At 34.7% G+C, this 20954-nt stretch overlaps 1 protein-coding gene across 3 annotated transcripts in view; it reads right to left on the bottom strand.

The window, feature by feature from the left end:
- Nucleotides 1–2001: 2001 nt before the first annotated feature.
- REDIC1 (regulator of DNA class I crossover intermediates 1) overlaps nt 2002–20954 on the bottom strand; it is a 91153-nt gene continuing 72200 nt past the window's right edge. For 2 of the 3 annotated variants that reach the window (XM_055250263.1, XM_055250264.1), the window contains exons 11-12: nt 7102–7184; nt 2470–3125 (exon numbers count right to left, since the gene is read on the bottom strand). In XM_055250263.1, coding sequence (XP_055106238.1) covers nt 2661–3125; nt 7102–7184 — 548 coding nt within the window. In that variant the 3' untranslated portion in view covers nt 2470–2660. Of the gene's footprint in view, nt 3126–7101; nt 7185–20954 lie in introns of all 3 variants that reach the window. The other variant, XM_055250262.1, reaches the window with a different exon arrangement.

The raw sequence follows: 20954 nt of genomic DNA, 5'->3' as shown, positions 1-20954 counted from the left end.
AAATTACAAATAAATTACAATTGTTATAAGTGCTTTAAAAGTAAATTACATGTAACTACCCGTAAAGATAGCCTCTCATCTTATTACAGATGGAAACTTCCTAGAGTTGTTGTGGACCAAAAAAATGTACTGTTTCACAAATATGGTTAAACACCAACTCCAGCCCAATACTGTATAGCATTGGCCCTTACTGAATGTATAGTATCTTATCTGAAGTCACTCCGATTGGCAGTTTACATTAGAAATGTGTGCAGAATCATTAAATTTTCATTTTGTTTCATCTGGGTAGAACTTAGCTAGGATTTACTCTGCTTCATAAACATTAAATTACAAACATGGAATGAAAACAATGTTTATTTCAATTGCTTTTTATTTATATTTTCATCAAACAGTTTTACCAAGAGAAAGCCTAAACCAGTAATGCATTTTGAGAAGTATGTTATAATTACATAAGATGGCTTATTTTGCAAATCCATACTCACTTTCCACTCTGAATATATTTATCTCCTTAAAGCATCTAAGGAATTAGCAACTGTGAAGTTAGGGAATAGACCATAAAACTGCCTTTACTTCTGACACCAACAGCAAGTCTGTGAGTTCCAAGACCACCCTCAGATTTGGTAATTCGTTAGAAAGACTCACAGAACACACTGAAAGATATTATACTCACAGTTATAGTTTATTATTGTAAAAGGATACCAATGAAAATCAACCAAGAGAAGAAACACATTGGAGAGAGTCTAGGAAAGTAACAAACGGGGAGCTTTCAGTCATCCTCTCTCATGGAGTCATGGACAGCATTACTTTCCTGGTAATGACTGACAATTCACATGAAGTATTGCCAACCAGGGAAGCTCACCTGAGCCTTGGTGTTCAAAGTCTTTACTGGGTCTCAATCACAGCGGTGTGGCTGATTATCCAATCTCAGTTTCTGACCCCTTAGGAAGGCAAGCTGTTACTGCTTTACTCAACGTCTCCATCCGAAATCATATTGTTACTATCTAAATTGGGCCAAGCTTCCTAGGCAAATAAAGACACTCACTAGCCATGACATTCCAAGGGCTTGGAAGTTACCTCCAAGAAGCCAACAGCAAAGGTAATACCGCTTTTGGGGCAAGATTAAATTATTTACTGCACTGCACCTTACTCTGCTCTCACTGTAAGTGGTCACTGCATTTTTTTAAAGCCCTGAAATTCTTCATCTTACAGAGCTTAACTGCTACATTATGATATTGATAAAAACAGAACTAGGTGTGTACTTTCATAATTAATGTACTTTCAATATTGCTAGACTTTGATGCATATTTGGAAAAAAAATCAGTTTACTTGATATTTGAAACCAACCCAAAATTCACAGCTCAAGTTTATTCTACTGTCATCATTATAGTCTTCTTTTTCTATGTATCAGTCTTCACTGCTATAGTATGCAATATTTTTCCAAAATAATGCTCAGGATAACCAATCCACAATGGAATACCTTTCATTTAGTATCAGGATAAAAATCTGGCCTTTTGAAATACTATCAACATACATATATCAGATAATTATATTCCCCTTTCATGAGTTGATCATTAAACTGGAAGAAAATGCTTAGGAGCTTATTGTGCTCTGTAAGATAGCAAAAATAACTTCCTAAAACTAGCTAAAAACCTGAAGATTGCTACTATTTAAACTTTAGCTGTTGGTGTCTCCAAATTGCAATGCCTCAAATCACCTCTGCAGCACAAACTCTTGAGTGATACATCTGTATATAAAAATGTAACATGAAACCATTGTTTTCTTCAAAGGCAAAGAAACCTCTAACAATTTTATTTTGGGTTCAGTTAGATACTAGAATGCCCTCTGCTGTGTACCTTGAAATATATCAAAACAAGTGTCAATTTTAGAGTACAAACATTTAAAATCTTTATACAAAATAAGTGTTGTCTTAGAAACAAAGCCTATATTTTAGAATAGGAAATCTTGTTATAATATTTATGAAAAGAATCAGCAACACTAAAATTAGTAACATAAATCTTTTTTAAATTTCAAACGATTCTTTTATAAAAACATTAAAACATCTTTTAATCCTACAGAACATTTTCCTTTGAATAGCACCAACAAAAAAACTATGTTATGCAAATAGAAGAGATGTGTTATCTACGAATTAATGCTAGAATTTTTAAATAGGACTGTAATATTAAAGAGAAGTAGCTAACAAAATTATTATAATGAGGACATAAAATATATTAGGTATTATTTTCTATCTTAAATATCTTGAAAGAGAACATTTTTGCCAGAAAATGCAACTGCAAAGAATATTAAAATAAATGCAACAAGGAAGGAAGCAATTAAGCATATTTTAACCCATAAATAACAGCATATCATTATAATATACTGAATAATCACATAAAAATGCTAGTAAATTTACAAATATATTATTTTCTAAAAACTCTACCATTTACCAAAGCTATTAAGGAAATGGCTATATGCAAATTAAATACATACATTAATAATATTAAAATGTTTTAACATGAACCGTGAATATACACTCCGAACACTGTCAGCTTATGCTTAGCTACTTTTTCTCATTTCTTATCATGTTAATGAAATTTTCAACATTTACTATTGTTTTCTAAGGGCAAGTGAAATTCTACATCCTAGGTAGAGATTATAGAATATTAGTTGTTCTTAAAGATTTCCTGCCCTCCAGTGGTATCTGCCTTAATATTTCCACTGCACTTTTCAAGGTTGCAAAGAGAAACATCACTTCTACATGTACATTTTGAAATTAGATCACACTGTATGGCAGCATCTAATTTTTTCTCCATTACAGATTCACTCTCTGTTTGTACCCCTGCATCACATCTTGCAGCCTGCAGAATGCAGTTATCATTGGTTTTGTTTTGCAAAATGTGGGCTGAGTTGCACTGCAACTGTGGAAACTGATCTGTATTATTTTTCACTGAGAACTGGTAGAAATTCTCATTCTGTTTGTGAATTTTGTCATTGTTTTTAACAATCCTGTCACCTGAAAGTTTTGCCATCCTTTCTACATAAAAATTATTCATTTTTTCCTTGGTTTTGATGGGAATCCTATTTGAATCTTCAATTTGCTGTGATATTTGATCTTCATCTTCAGATGACTAAAAAGAAATTAATAATGTTGCTATAAACCATGCTTACATTTTAAAAATGCATTCAATCACTTCAAAGAATATATTCTTAAAATCCCTACTATAGAAAATTTCTAAATACAGAAGAGAGTTTGGCAAGTTACAAATCAAAGCAGGTATATCATCAAAGAGTCTTCAACCAATAATCTGCCATACCTCCCAGGAGGCTATGAATTTTAAAATAGCAGTAACAATAATAATCTTTGTAATAAAAATGCAAAAGAGATAAAAAGGAGAAGGGAAATTTTGTCTTTTATTAGTCCCTATAATCACAGGCTCTATCATCTCTCTACCCTTTCAACAGAAGAAATGATACGCAGCATACTTCCTCCACTTAAAAAGAGTAGACTAGAAGCAGTACCTTCGAAGGAAACAGCTAACGCAGATAACTTGTTCAATTATTTGTTGATTCATTAAGTAAAAAATAACTACTTGTATGCTTTTTATGGGCCCAGTCCAATGAAATACATACATATATATATATATATATATACATATATATAGATATAAAAATATCTTAAGAAGAGCATCAGGTAATAGGAAATTAAATAGACAAAGAAAAGTTAAGTAGCAATACATAAGGAATACATATCTCAACTGTTATATAAAAAGACAACCTTTAAGAACTTTTTTTAAAGAACTTTTTAATAGGTCTAGATTTCAATTTTCTAAGCATAAATTTTTCAAACTTCTTGAAAATTTTATCTTTTAATTACTGAATTAATGAAAATATTCTTTTAATGAAAATCTTATATAAAGTATTCATTATTCAAGTTAAAAATACAAAGTTAATATAAAAAACTAAATATAAAAAGGGGTATAGGCTTTAGCTGATTGACACTGAAAAATGTATATTTCAAAATAGCTAGTAGATGCGTCTTAAAATGGTCTGAACACAGAGAAATAAATACTCAAGCTGATGGATATCCTAAATATTCTGGCTTGATCATTACACATTTGAGTCATGTAACAAAACATCATATACACCCAATTAAATACGTACAAATATTATATATCAATAAAAAAATAAAAGGTAAATCTAAATATGCTTCTTTAGTGATGCAATTTGAGTTATACTCTTTCAGAGAATTGAACTGTTTAACAAATAGATAAACTTGTAATCTAGTGTTGATAACATGTTATTGGTGATATTTTTTTATTTTTTTGAGACAGGGTCTCACTCCACTGCCTGGGCTGGACTGCAGTGGCACAATCATGGCTCACTGTAACCTCAACCTCCCAGGCTCAGGTGATTCTCCCACCTCAGCCTCTCCAGTAACTGGGCCCATAGGCGCACACCACCATGTCTGACTAATTTTTTGTATTTGTTTTTGCCATGTTGTCCAGGCTGGTCACGAACTCCTGGGCTCAAACGATTGCCCACCTCAGTCTCCCAAAATGCTGGGATTACAAGCATGAACCACCATGCCCAGCTAAGTGATATTTCTTACCTTTGTTCATAACTACTTATTATAATGTGTTTATGCATACACATTTAAAATGTAATTATAAGCAGGATCCTTTAGAAATGCATTATTTGCTCTTTTCTTTCAGGGAATGGAACTAGTTAACAAATAAAGAACACTGTATTATAGTGTTGAGAACATGCTATTAAAGGACAGTCATCTCTTCCTTTCTAAGGCCTCATATGCATGAGTTTACATATACACAAGCAAAAGCTGAATCTAAGTATAGTTCTTTTAAAAAAGAAAGAAAAGGAAACTTGTGAAGGAAAATGTACTTTTGTGAAATACCTTTTTATGTTGTATTAAAAATGTAGCTTTTATGTGGGTGCAGGATTGCTATGACAAAGGCATACCTTTAGATGCTAATGTGATTCGAGAAAAAGTGAAGCCATTATATGACAACTTAAAGCAAAAGGAAGCTGAAGGATCTAATGCTGGAGAATTTAATGCCAGCAAAGGATGGTTTGATAATTTTAGAAACAGCTTTGGCTTAAAAAATATCAAGGTAATAGGGGAAGCAGCTTCTGCAGACCAAGAAGCAGCAGACACATTCCCAGATGCCTTTAAAGAAAATCACTGAAGAAAAAGGATATCTGCCCAAACAAGTTTTTAATGGAGACAAAAGTGCCCTATTCCAGGAAAAAAAAAATGTCACATAGGATATTTATTAGGAAGGAAAGCAAGCACCAGGATTTAAGGCAGGATGGGATAGGCTAACTCTACTGTTTTGTGCAAATGCACTCAGGTTTATGACCAAGATTGCCCTTATTTATAAAGCTGCTCACCCTCAAGTTTTGAAGGGAAGGATAAACACCAATTGCCAGTTTCTTGGTAATACAACAAGAAGGCCTGGAAAACAAAAACTCTTTTTCTGAATTGATTCCATCAGTGCTTTGTCCCTAAAGTCAGTAAGCGCTTTGACAGTAAGGGACTGCCTTTTAAAGTTATTTTGATATTGCTAATGTCCCTGGCCACCCAGAATCCCATCAGTTCAATACCGAAGGCATCAAAGTAATTTACATGTTTTGAAGCACAACATCTCTAATTCAGCCCTAGATTAGGGAGTCACACTGACCTTTAAGGTTCATTATACATTGTGCTCTATGGAAAGGATGGTCAATGCGATGGGAGAGAACCCAAGAGAGGGAACATCATAAAAGTCTGAAAGGATTATACCATTGAACATGCCATTACTGTTACAGAAAAAGCCATGAACGTCATCAAGACTCGGAAAAGAAATCCCTGCATGAGAAAACTGTTGTAGATGTTAAACATGACTTCATAGGATTTACAAGAGCTAATCAAGAAAATCATGAAAGAGACTGTGGATATGGCAAAAAAGGTGAAAGGTGAAGGGTTTCAAGATACAGAGCTTAGAAAAATTAAAGAGCTAATAGATACCACTCCAGAGGAATTAAGAGAAGGCAACTTGATGGAGATGAGTACTTAACAACCAGTTACAGACAACAAGCAAGAAGACATAAAAGAAGCAGTGCCAGAAAAATCTGACTTTAGACAATCTGGCAAAAGTGTTGATTACTCAAGACCTCTTGATTTCTTTTTGACAAAGACCTTTCTACGATACAGGCTCTGAAGCTAAATTAAACAGTAGAAGAAGGATTGATACCATATAAAAACATTTTTAGAGAAACAAAAAATCAAAAGTCAGACAGAAATAACGATGTATTTCCATAAAGTTACACTAAGTGTGCCTGCCTCTCCTGCCCACCATTCTACTACCTCCATCTCTTCTGCCTCTGCTACCAATGAAACAGCAAGACCAACTCTGCCTCTCCCTTCTCCTCCTTGGCCTACTCAACATGAAGATGATGAAGATTATGATGATTTATGATGATCTATTCCTACTTAATGAATAATAAATATATCTTCTCTTAAGATTTTCTTAGTAACATTTTCTTTTCTTTAGCTTACTTTACTGTATAAATATAGTATATAATATATACAACATACAAAATACGTGTTAATCAACTGTTTATGTTATCAGTAAGGATTCTGGCCAACAGTAGGCTATTAGTAGTTAAGTTTGGCGGTGTCAAACGTTTTATTCAGATTTCTGACTGGGCAGCGTCCCTAACCCCTGCATTGTTCAAGGATAAACTGTACACACATAAGTGTGTGTGTGTGTGTGTGTGCATGTGTGTATATATGTGTGTGTATATATGTATGTATGTATGTATACGTATGTATATAATGTATCTTGATAAAAGGATAAAAGGTATTTTGTAAACGGCAATAAATGCATTTTTACAAATGTGAAAAATGGTACTCATGGACATTTTTATTTACATTTTTCTTTTCTACATTTTTAAATAGTTGTACTTTTTTAAATTTTTTACTTTTTTGTTTATATTAATTTTTACTTCCACTACTTAATTGACTCAACATTTTTATAAGGTAAACTATGAGAAAAATAATTATTAATATAGCATGTATTAATACGTGAAACAAGCATCACTTACCAAATCTGAACTAGAACTGAAACAGCTGTCTGTTGGTCTTGGAGAGTAACTAGTAGACCGACTACTCTGTGCAGAATCAAGAGCTGAAAATAAAGGTTTAATACATGAATAATGGTATTTATGAATACTTTACAACATACATATGCCAGGCAGAAGATATCTGCTGGATAAAACAAATTTAGCTAACAACACACAACACTTTAAAATGTACTAAAATCAGTTAAAATTGTGGATACTTGGAACCTTACAATTCTAACAGGATTTGTGGGTTTATTTTACCCTTAAAAGATTTGTAGCTAGAAATGAAATAAGGGTATATAACGTAAGTGAAGAAAACAGAATAGAGAAAGTTGGATTGATTTTTCCCAACATATGAATTATATTTTATGAACAAATAATTTAAAATGTTAACCTGAGGGAAGGAAGAGAAAACCAAGTTATTAAGTCCTAAGGCATCAGACATTTGCCAATCTAGTAAATGAAAGTTTCCTGTGCAATCAAACGATGCAAATAAAACCTATTCAAAGCATCCAGTTTGATACATTTTCATTATCTGCTTAATGTTGTTATTTTACAATTGCAAGTAAAGTTTTAAAATGGGATTGAGATGTAGGTCATGAATCCCTACTATGTATAAATGATAAAGAGCAACCGTAGCTTCAACCACTCCTGTTCCCTTGTTTATGAAAATGGATCTGCTATCAAGAGAAGCAAAAGGCTGCAGAACATCAACAGCACATACCAGATCACATGCCCTCCTATATGCAATAAACCCTGAGTACCTCAGGCCAGGACTGATGCTCTCTGTAACAGAATCTAGCTTCAGTCAGCTGAGAAGCAGAGAGAACTTAGCTGAACTCTGATACCCTTATTTCATCATTCTAGAAGGAAATTTATACGCCCACGAAGCAGGTTTCTCCCTGACAACGAAAGTAGAGTGCACGAAAGTGAAGGGTAGAATATTACTACTAACAACATAATTTAAGGGCATTTCACCCCAATAAGGTTCATTCAGTCCATAAGTACTATAAATCCACAGTGATCAGAAGGGAAGAAATTTGTCCATTGAATGAATGTTCTCACCTTTAACACTACAGGAAAGGGCATGCAGATGAAAATAAGTACAATTAAACACTTGTTTTGGTGACCACGGCCTTATGGTATAGTTTGAAATTAGGTAGTGTGATGTGTCCAGATTTGTTATCTTTGCTTAGTCTTGCTTCGGCTATGTGGGCTTTTTTTGGTTCCATCTAGATTTTAGAATTGTTTTTTCTAATTCTGTGAAGAATGATGGTGGTATTTTCATGGGAATTGCATTGAATTCGTAGATTGCTTTTGGCAGTATGGTGATTTTCAAAATATTGATTCTACCCATCCATGAGCATGGAATGTGCATGGTACTGGTATAAAAATAGGCACATAGACCAATGGAACAGGATAGAGAACCTGGAAATAAACCCAAATACTTACAGCCAACTGATCTTCAATGAAGCAAACGAAAACATAAAGTGGGGAAAAGATACCCTTTTCAACAAATGGTGCTGGGCTAATTGGCTAGCCACATATAGGAGAATGAAACTAGATTCTCATCTCTTACCTTAGACAAAAATTAACTCAAAATTGATTCAGGACTTAAACCTAAGACCTGACATTATAAAAATTCTAGAAGATAGCATGGGAAAAAACCTTCTAGACATTGGCTTAGGCAAGGATTTCATGACCAAGAACCCAAAAGCAAATGGAATAAAAACAGATATATAGCTGGGAGCTAATTAAACTAAAGAGCTTTTGCAAGGCAAAAGGAACAGTCAGAAAAGTAAACAGACAACCCACAAAGTGGGAGAAAATCTTCACAATCTATACATCTGACAAAGGACTTATATCCAGAATTTACAAGGAACTCTAATAAATCAGTAAGAAAAAAACAATCTCATCAAAAAGTGGGCTTAGGGCATGAATAGACAATTCTCAAAAGAAGATAGACAAATGGCCAACAAACACATGAAAAAATGTTCAGTATCACTAATGATCAGGGAAATGCAAATCAAAACCACAATGCGATACCACCTTACCACCTGCAAGAATGGCCGTAATCAAAAAATCAAAAAACTGTAGATGTTGGCATGGGAGTGGTGAACAGGGAACATTTTTACATTGCTGGTGGGAATGTAAACTAGTACAGCCACTATGGAAAACAGCATAGAAATTCCTTAAAGAACTAAAAGTAGAACTACCATTTGGTCCAGCAGTCCCACTACTGGGTATCCACCCAGAGGAAAAGAAATCATTATTCAAAAAATTCAAAAAAATACTTTCACACACGTTTATAGCAGCACAATTCACAACTTCAAAATCATGGAACCAACCCAAATGCCCATCAATCAACGAGTGGATGAAGACACTGTGGTGTGTGTGTGTGTGTGTGTGTGTGTGTGTATACACACATATATATATACACACATATATATGTGATATATACACATATATATATGATAGAATAAAAACACAGCCATAAAAAGGAAGGAATTAACAGCATTTGCAGTGACTAAGTGAAATAACTCAGGAATAGAAAACCAAACATCGTATGTTCCCACTGATATGAGCGAACTAAGATATGAAGACGCAAAGGCATAAGAATGATACAATGGACTTTGTGAACTTGGGGGGAAGAGTGGGAGGAGGAAGTGGGATAAAAGACTACAAATATGGTGCAGTGTATACTGCTCGAGTGATGGGTGCACCAGTCTCACAAATCACCGCTAAAGAACTTTCTCATGTAACTAAATACCACCTTTACCCCAATAACTTGTGGTAAAAATTTAAAAAAAAAAAAAGAAAACTAAAAAAAAAAAACAAAACACTTGTTGAGTAACTACTTTATGTAAGGCACTGTGACAGTTATTAGAGACACATGGTCAGAGCCCTCAAAGTGTTCAGAATCTTGTAGTGGAGAAAGATACACATTTGTTTAAGTCACAAAATAAGATGTGACATCATAGAAGATACAAAAGCAGTAGGCAGCTAAGTGTGACGAACCCCAGGGAAAGAGATTTGGTGACAATTTACAGAGAAAACATAAGTATAGAGAGTACATTTTGAATGATGAATAAACAATTTTCAGAGACAAGATGAAAAATTAACATATGGGATAGAGGGAAAAGAATGTGTAAATATTTCTAAACATTAATGGAGGTACATTTTAGATTGTCCATGATGTCACCTAAGGATAAATTAAAGAGAAGTGAGACAATGAAATCAAGTCAGTTAGATGATTAACTGAATAATCTAGGTATGAAGTGATTATGATCTGCAATAAAGCAGTGAAATTGGGATAGAGAAGCAGCAAAAGATTCAAGTTTCAAGAAGGCTTTCAAATAGCCTGAATTTTTGCCTGTGTGTACATTTAAAAACTTTTGTGTATCTGTTATAACATCAATATCAAAATCTGATAAAGATTGCATACACATATACACACATTATCTCTCTACAGGAAAACCTCACTTATGAATACCAATACAAAAGCCTTATACTTAAAAAGTATTAAATTTTTTTAAAAGAACAGAATAAAAAGAAGAGTAAAGAATCATAACACATCAGGAGTTGGTGGAATTTATTATAGGAATGCTAAGATGGTCCAAATCACAAAATCCATTAGTAAAATTCACCATTTAAAAAGATCTATATCAAAATGAAATATCACCTCACACTTCTTAGGGTGACCGCTGTCAGAAAAAACAAAAAATAATAAATATTGGCAAGGATGTAGAAAAACTGGAATCTTTTTGCACTGCTGGTGGAAATGTAAAATGGTGCAGCAACTACAGAAAATGGTATGAAGATTTCTCAAAAAATAAAAATAGAACTACCATATAATCCAGCAATATAACTTGTGAGTATATATCTAATAGAAGAGATATTTGCATACTTATGTTCATTGCAGCATTATTCACAATAGCCAAGAGTCAGAAACAACCTAAATGACCGTCAGTGAAAGAACGGATAAAGAAAATATGGTATACACATACAACTGAATACTATTCAGCAATGAAAAAGAATGAAATCTTGTTATATACCACAATGTGGATGAACCTTAAGGACATTATGCTAAGTGAAAGAAGCCATTACAAAAAAGACAAATACTACATGATTTCACCTACTAGGTATATAAGTAGAATATAGAAACAGAAGGTAAAATGGCCAGGGGCTGGGGGGAGTGGCAAGTAGGAAATTGTTGTTTAGGGAGTGTGAGAGACAGGACGAGGGTCTGTTGCACAATGTGCATGTGGTTGACAACATTGTATTGTACACCTGGAAACTGTTGAGAGGATAAATCTTACGTTGCATGCTTTTTTGCAACAATAATGCAAAAAGACATATGAATAAAAATTAATAATCATTCCCATAGATGCTAAGAATCACTCTCTCCCAAATTACTGATTCATCAAAACTACCTCACAAGAAAAAAGCTATTGGCAAAACAAAAAAAAAAAACAAAAACATAAGCCTAAGCCCCAAATCCAGAATCTTACTTAATATAGAAACACAGGATGTATATTCATGTTAAAGCAGCTGTGTGTGTTTGTTTGTGTATCAGAAAGCACTACAGATAAATCTAACAAGAAACATGCAGAATCTATGTGAGGAAAACCTCAGGAAAGTGCTTAAAGGTATTTTAAGCAACTACTAAATATAAAAAACTAGACTGAACTAACGAAAGGACATCTTATGTTCTTAGACAGGACTACTCAACATTATTAGGATAATAATTCACACTAAACTAACACATACAGCTAACAGTTTCCCAGTAAAAATTAAAACTTTTCTTCTGGACTTAAGCAAGTTGATTTTAAAGGTTATATGGAAAAGCAATCCAAGAATAACCAGAAAAAAAATTTTTTAAATGTGCAAAGAGGCATGTAATTCTTCAAGAAATTAAACATTTATAAAAAGATAATAAAAGTGGTATGGTATTGGCACATGAAGATTAGGAAATATCAATGAAACAATTAAGAAAGCCACAAAATAGATCAGCTACATATGGAAAGTTATTATATAAAAAAGGTAGTATCAAAAATACCTAGGGAAAAGACATATTTTTAAAACTTGGACTGATAGAAACCTCATGCCTTAAGTCAACTTAAACTCCAAATGGATTAAAGAACTAAATTTAAAAAAGCATATTAGTACTAGAAGAAAATATGGTAAGTTCATTTGTAACTTGGAAGTGTGGAGAGTCTGGAGAGTCTAAACCCAGAAATAAAAGAAAAAATTGATCAATTTAACTACATAAAGAAGATAAGTCTTCTGCAAAGCAAGAGACACTATATGCAAAGACTAAACAAAATAAATCAAAAACCAGTATTAAACTAGAAGAAAACATTTGCCACATAGCAAAACATACATGTTATTACTTTTTAATTTTTGTGGATACATAGTAGGCATATATATTTATGGGGTACATGAGATGTTTTGATACAGGGATACAATGTATAATAATCACATGAAAACTGGAGTATTCATCCCCAAAAGCACTGATTCTTTGGGTTACAAATCATCTAATTATATTGTTTTCATTATTTTAAAATGTACAATTCAATTTTTATTCACTATAGCTACCTGCTGTGCTAGCAAATACTAGGTGTTATTCATTCTTTCTAATTAAATTTTTTGTACCCATTAACCATCACCACCCTCCCAACCCCACCACTACCCTTCCTAGCCTCTAGTAACCATTCTTCCACCCTCTTATTTCCATGAGTTCAATTGCTTTGATTTTTAGATCCCACAAATAAGTGAGAACATGTGTTGTTTGTCTTTCTGTGCCTGGCTTGTTTCACTTAACATAATAACCTCCAGTTCCATCCATGGTGTTGCAAATGACAGGATCATTCTTTTTTTATGATATGTTCTGGAGTTAGGCAAGTTGATTTTAAAGGTTATATGAAAAAGTAATCAAGAATAACCAGAAAAAAAACTTTTTAAAAAATGCAAGGAGGTGTAACTTCTCAAGAAATGAAACATTATAAAACAATGATAATTATTATTAGATTATGTAAAGATTATTAGATTGTGTTTAATTAACACATTTTCTTAGTGATTCATTTGTTGATGGACACTTAGGTTGCTTCCAAATCTTGGATATTGTGAACAGTGCTGCAACAAACATGGGAGTGGAGATAGCTCTTTAATATACTGATTTCCTTTCTTTTGGGTATATATCCAGCAGTGGGATTGCTTGATCATATGGTATCTCTATTTTTAGTTTTTTTAGGAACCTCCAAACTATTCCCCATAGTGGGTACTAATTTATGTTACCATTGATAGTGTATAAGAGTTCCCTTTCTCCATATCCTCACCAGCGTTTGTAATTGCCTGTCTTTGGGATATAAGTCATTTTAAATGAGGTGAGATCATATCTCATTGTACTTTTGATTTGCATTTCTTTGATGATCAGTGATGTTGAGCACCCTTTCATATGCCCCTTTGCCATATGTGTGTCTCTTTTGAAAAATGTCTATTCAAATATTTGGCCCATTTCTTATTGAGATTATTAGATTTTTTCCTATACACTTGTTTGAACTCCTTATACATTATATTAATCCCTTGCCAGATAGGTAATTTGCAAATATTTTCTCCCATTGTGGGTTGTCTCTTTATTGATTGTTTCCTTTATTGTGTAGAAGCTTTTTAACTTGATGTGATCCCATTTGTCCATTTTTGCTTTGGTTCCCTATGCTTGTTATTACTCAAGAAATTTTTACCCAAAGGAATGTCCTGGGGAATTTCCTTAGTGTTTTCTTGTGGTAGTTCCATAGTTCAAGGTCTTAGATTTAAGTCTTTAATCCATTTTGATTTGATTTTTGTATATGGTGAGAGACAGGGGTCTAGTTTCATTTTTCTGCATACAGATACCCAGTTTTTGCTGCAGCATTCATTGAAGAGACTGTCTTTTCCCAGTGCATGTTCTTAGCACATCTATCAAAAATGCATTCACTGGAAATGTGTGGAATTGTTTCTGGGTTCTCTATTCTGTTCCATTGGTCTATGTGTCTGTTTTATGCTGGTACCATGCTGTTTTGGTTACTATAGTTCTCATGCTGTTTTGGTTACTATACTTCTATAGTATAATTTGAATTAAGGGAATGCTATTCCTTCAGTTTTGTTTGTTTTGCTTAGGATAACTTTGGCTATTCTTGGTCTTTAACGGTTCCATATAAATTTTGGAATTGGTTTTTCAATTTCTGTTAATAACGTCATTGGTATTTTGATAGGGATTGCATTGAATATATAGATTGCTTAGGGTAGTATGGACATTTTAAACAATATTGATTCTTCTAATCCATGAACAGGGAATATCTTTCCATGTTTTGGTGTCCTCTTCAATGTCTTTCATCAGTGTTTTATAGTCTTTATTATTGAGCTCTTTCACTTCCTTGGTTAATTCCTAGGTACTTAACTTTATTTGTGGCTACTGTAAATGGAACTACTTTAAAAAATTTTTTCAGACTGTTCACTGTTGGCATATAAAAATGCCACTGATTTTTGCACGTTGATTTTGCCTCCTGCAACTTTATTGATTTTGTTTATCAATTCTAATAGGTTTTTTATGGCGTCTTTAGGTTTTTCTAAATATAAGACCACATCATTGGCAAACAGCGATAATTTGACTTCTTTCTTTCCAATTTGGATGCCCTTTATTTCTTTCTCTTGTCTCATGCTGTAGATAGAACTTCCAGTAGAACTTCCAGTACTATGTTGAATAAAAATGAAAGTGGGCATACTTGTCATGTTCTAGATCTTAGAGGAAAGCCTTCAGTTCTTCCCCATTAAGTACAATACTAGCTGTGGATCTGTCATACATGGCTGTTATTATATTAAGTTATGTTCCTTTTATATTCAGTTTTTTTGAAGGTTTTTTATCATGAAAGGATGTTAAATTTTATCAAATGCTTTTTCAGCATCAATTGAAATGTTCATATGTTTCTTGTCCTTCATTCTGTTGTTATGATGTATCACATTGACTGATTTGTGTATCTTGAACCATTCTTGTATCCCAGGGATAAATCCCACTTGGTCATAATGAATAATCTTTTTAATTTACTGTTGAATTCTGTTTGCTAGTATTTTGTTGAAGATTTTTGCATCAATATTCATCAGAGACACTGATCTGTAGTTTTCTTTTCTTGATGTCTTTGTCTGGTTTTGATATCAGGGTAATACACTGCCTTGTAGAATGGGTTTGGAAGTAGTCCCTCCTCCTCTCTTTTTCAGAATATTTTTAGTAGGACTGGTATTAGTTCTTCTTTACATGTTTGTAGAATTCAGCAGTGAAGACTTCAAGTCCCAGGTTTTATTTCCTGGGAGACTTTTTATTACAACTTCAATCTAGTTCTCGTTATTGGACTGTTCAGGTTTTGGATTTCTTCATGGTTCAATCTTGGTAGATTGTGTGTGTCTAGGAATTTGTCCATTTCTTCTAGATTTTCCAACTTATTGGCATGTAGTCATTCATAGTACCCACTAATGATCCTTTGAATTCCTGTTATCAGCTATTATGTTCCTTTTTCATCTCTGATTTTATTTATTTAAATCTTCTTTTTTTCTTAGTCTAGATAAATGTTTGTCAATTTTGTTTAATTTTTCAAAAAGCAACTTTTTTCATTGATATTTTGTACTGTTTGCTTCATTTCAATGTCATTTATTTCTGCTCTAGTCCTTATTATTTATTTTCTGCTACTAATTTTGGGTTTGGTTTGTTCTTGCTTTTCTAGTTCTTTAAGATGTACAGCTAAGTTGTTTATTTGTGGTTTTTCTTCTTTTTTGATGTAGGCTTTTAGAGCTACAAAATTCCCTCTTAGTACTGCTTTTGCTGTATCCCACAGGTTTTGGTATATTGTGTTTCAATTATCATTTGTTTCAAGGAATTTTTCAATTTCATTCTTAATTTCTTCATTGACCCACTGGTCATTCAGGTGCATACTGTTTAATTTTCATGTATTTGTATAGTTTCCAGAATTCCTCATTATTGATTTCTAGTTTTATTCCATTGTAGTTAGAAAGATACTTGATATCATTTCAATTTTTTAAAATGTTTTAAGACTTGTTTTGTTGCCTAACATATGTCTACCTTTGAGAATGATACACGTGCTGGGGAAAAGAATGTTTATTCTGTAGCTACTGGATGAAATGTTCTGTAAATATCTTTCAGGTCCATTTGATCTATAGTAGAGATGAAGTCTGGTGTTTTATCAGTTTTCTTTCTGGAAGATCTGTCTAATGCTGAAAGAGGAACGTTGAAGTCTCCCACCATTATCGTATTGGGAGTGTGTCTCTTTCTCTTTCACTCTAATAATATTTGCTTTATATATCTGGGTGCTTCAGTGTTGGGTGCATATATATTTAAAATTGTTATATCTTCTTTCTGAATTGACCCCCTTCATGAGGATGGAGCACTCATGGCCTAACTACCTCTTTAGTGGTCTCACCTCTTAACACTGTTGCATTAGGGATTAAGTTTCATTAAATTGCATCAGGAATTATAATGACCTTCTTTTGTCTCTTATAATTTTTGTCTTGAAATTTGTCTAATATACATATAGCTACTCTTGCTCTTTTTTGGTTTCTATTGGCTTGGAATATCTTTTTCCATCCCTTTATGTTCTGTCTGTGTGTGTCTTTATAGGTGAAATGTGTTTCTTATAGGCAACAGATCATTGGGTTTTATTTTTTATCCATTCAGCCACTCTATATCTTTTGATTGGAGAGCTTAATCCATTGACAGTCAAAGTCATTACTGATACGTAAAGACTTACTGCTGCTATTTTGTTATCTGTTTTTTGGCTGTTTTGTGGTCATCTCGTCTTTCCTTCCTTCTTGTCTTCCTTTTAGTAAAGCTGATTTTCTCCGGTGATATAATTTATTTTCTTACTTTTTATTTTGTGTATCTGTTGTATGATTTGGGTTTGAGTTTATCATAAGGCTTGCAAATACAATCTTAGAACTCATGATTTTAAGCTGATAACAACTTGTTTGCATAAAAAAATGAGCAAAGAAAACTAATAAAAACTCTACCCCTTAACTTCGTTCCCTTGCTTTTTAACTTTCTGTTGTTTCTATATATATCTTATTATATACTCTATGGCTTGAAAAGTTGATACAGTTATTATTTTTGACTAGTTCATCATTTAGTGTTTCTACTTCAGATATGAGTAGTTTACACACCACATTTACAGTGTTATAATATTTTGTTTTTCTGTGTACTTATTATTATCAGTGAGTTTTGTACCTTCAGATGATTTCTTCTTGCTCATTAACTTTCTTTTCTTTCTGACTGAAGTACTCCTTTTAGTATTTTCTTGCAGAACAGGTCTGGTGTTGATAATCAGCTTTTGTTTGTCTAGGAAGTCTTTATTTCTACTTCATGTTTAAGGGAGATTTTTGCTGGATATACTATTTTAGGATAAAAGGTTTTTTCCTTCAGCACTTTAAATATGCCATGCCACTCTCTCGGCTTGTAAGGCTTCCACTGCAAAGTCTGCTCCCAGACGTATTGCAGCTCCATTGTATGTTACTTGTTTCTTTTCTCTTGCCGCTTTTAGCATCCTTTCTTTATTCTTGATCTTTAGGAGTTTGTTAAATGCCTTGAGGTAGTCTTCTTTGGGTTAAATCTGCTAGGTGTTCTATAACCTTCTTATACTTGGATATTGATATGTTTCTCTTGGGAAGTAAAAGGCCAATAACTACTCTTAGATTTGCCCTCTTGAGGCTATTTTCTAGATCCTGTAGGCATACTTCATTCTTTTTTTTTCTTTTGTCTCCTCTTACTGTGTATTTTCAAATTGTCTGCCTTCAAGCTCACTAATTCTTTGTGCTGCTTGATCAGTTCTGCTGTTAAGATTCTAATGCATTCTTCAATATGTCAATTGCATTTTTCAGCTCTAGAATCTGTGCTTGATTCTTTTTAATTATTTCAATCGCTTTGTTAAATTTGTCTGATATACTTCTGAATTCCTTCTCTTTGTTATCTTGAGTTTCACTTTCCTCACAACAGCTATTTTGAATACTATGTCTGAAAGGTCACATATGTCCATTTCTTCAGGGTTGGTCCTTGGTGCGTTATTTAATTCATCTGGTGAAGTCGTTTTCCTGGATGGTCTTGCTACTTGTAGTTGTTCGTTTGTACCTGGGCACTGAAGAGTTAACTATTTATTGCAGTCTTCACAGTCTGGGCTTGTTCTCATCCATCTTGGGAATGCTTTCCAGGAATTCAGAAAGGACTTGGGTGTTGAGACCTAAGCTGTATCTGCTTTAGGGGCACCCCAAGCCCAGTAATGCTGTGGTTCTTGCAGACTTGTAGACATACTGCCTTGATTGTCTTAGACAATATCTGGGAAAATTTTCTGCATTACCAAGCAGAGAATCTTGTCATTGCCCTTACTTTCTTCCAAATAAAGTCTCTCTCTCTGTTCTGAGCCACCCGAAGCTAAGGATGGAGGGACATAGCATCCCCATGGCCACGACCATCAGGACTGTGCTTGGTCAGATGTTAAACCAGCACAGCACTGGGTCTTAACCAAGGTCCACTGTAACCACTACCTGGCTACTGCCTATGCTTTCTCAAGGCCCTAAGGCTCTGCAATCAGCAAGTGGCAAAGCTAGCCAGGCCTCTGTCCTTCCTTTCAGGGTGTCAAGTTCCCCCAGGCCCCAGGTGGATCCAGAAGTGCTGTCTCAGAACTGGGAGCCAGGGACTACAATCAAAAACCTTAGCAGCCTACCCAGTATTCTATTTTACTGGGGCTGAGCTTACATTCAAACCACAAGACACAGTCTTTCCCACTCTTCCCTTTCCAAAGGCAGATGAACCTCACCCCATGGCCATCACAACCCAGGCCTACAGGGAGTACTTCCAGAGTACCAGTGATGTTCCCTTAAGACTCAGGGGTTCTTCAGTCAGCTTGTGGTGAATGATGCCTAGGCTAGGAGTCACCCTTCAGGGCAGTGGGCTCCCTCCGGTCCAGGGCAGGTCCAGAAATGCCACCCAAGAGCCAAGTCCTGGAATTGGGGACCCCAAGAGCCTACTTAGTATTCTACCCCCATGGCTGTACTGGTACCTAAAGTGCAAGACAAAGTCTCCTTTACTTTTCTCTCTGCTTTTCTCAAGTGAAGGGTCTTGTCCTATAGCCATCACAGCTGGAAATGTACTGAGACCCACCTGATGCCACCAAGTCTCAGGGTCTCACCCAAGGCCCTCAATGCAGTCCCTGGGCATCAGTGATGGTTATTCAGGGCCCCAGGGCTCGTTAGCAGGTGATGAATCTTGCCAGGATTGGGTCCTTCCCTTCAAGGATATAGGTGTCCTTCTCACCCAAGGAATGTCTAGAAATGTCATCTTGGAGCTAGGGCCTGGAAAGGGGGCATCATGACTCTGACCAGTGCCCTATCTTACTGTGGCTAATCTGGTATCCAGGATGTAAGATAAAGTCCTCCCCACTATTCTTTCTCCTCTCCTCAAGCAGAGGGAAGGGGTCTATCTTGGAGCTGCAAGCTGAGTGGTCTGGGTTAGGAGAGGGGTGATTGCCACACTCCCTTAGCTGCCCTAGCTGGTGTCTCAATAGAACACATGCCAACCCCAGTCCACAGTCTCTGGGCCTAGTTCAGCACTAGGACTCACCTAGGAGTTGCAGTACTTGTGGCCTAGACTGCCTTTCAAATTTACTTAGAGCACCAGAGCACTTTAGCCCATAATAGGAGGCTTATGCAAACTCAAGTATTGACCACTAGGATCAGCAATTCCCCTCTGGCTAGGGCTGGTTTAAATATTCCCTCCATGGGTAGGCATTGGCTGAGTTTGGTCCGATTTTGCTTTCTGTTAGAACAAGACAGCGCTGAGTTCAATGCCTCAAAACTGCTGCACTGACTGTCCCTCTCCCCAGTACACAGAATCACTCTCCGTACCATGTCGCCACTCCCAGGGAATGGAGGAAGGGTGGCGTCAGTGACTCAAGACTGTTTTTCCTACCTGTTCAGTGCCTCTTTCAGTGATATAAAGTTAAAACCAGGTACTATGAGTGCTCTTATGCAGTTCTTAGGAAGGTGTTTTTTTGTGTGTAGATAGTTGTTAAATTGGTGTGCTTGCAGTGGGTGTCTTCTATTCTGACATCTTGTTCCACCCCTCATCTACATCCTTCTAATATATAAGGATCTCTTAAATATCAAGAAAAAAATGCCAAAACCCAAGGGGGCAAAAGATATGAATAGAGAATTCACAGAAAAAGAATCGCAAATAGCCAATGAGCATTTTTAAAAGATGCTCAACTTCACACATAGTAAGCACAAACTAAAACTTCTATCTATCCGTCCCCCTGTGAGATTCAGAAAAATTCCTAAGTTTGACCACAATCCCTGTTGGTGAGGCTGTGGAATAAAATGTACATTGCTACTGGAATTGCCAAACGGTGACACAAGGAACTTGGAAATATATATACATATATAAATTGAAATTCAGCAATATCTATCAAATACCAGCATATTTCTCCTTTTACTTAACAATGCCACTCCCAGAAATTACCCTGAAAATGTACCTCCACAAATAAGAAACATTGCACGAAGTTGTTTACTTACAGTATTTGTAAGAAAAATATACTGGAAATAGCCCAAATGTCCATCAATAGGGCATTGACTGAAAAAACTACAGTTCATGCATGTAATGGACTACTAAATGGTCATAAGTAAAGGATAAAGAAATACCTAGCACTAACACAGAGGAATCTATAGGAATATTTTATTAAATAAATGAAGTCATTTAATTCTTTTATAAAATATTCTATATTACATTTAGAATGAGAAAGGCAGGA

This window comes from Symphalangus syndactylus, chromosome 17 (genome assembly GCF_028878055.3).
Source record: "Symphalangus syndactylus isolate Jambi chromosome 17, NHGRI_mSymSyn1-v2.1_pri, whole genome shotgun sequence".
Lineage (NCBI taxonomy): Eukaryota > Metazoa > Chordata > Mammalia > Primates > Hylobatidae > Symphalangus > Symphalangus syndactylus.
Note: the sequence above shows the minus strand (reverse complement) of the source record. Positions and strands in the feature narration are given on the sequence as shown.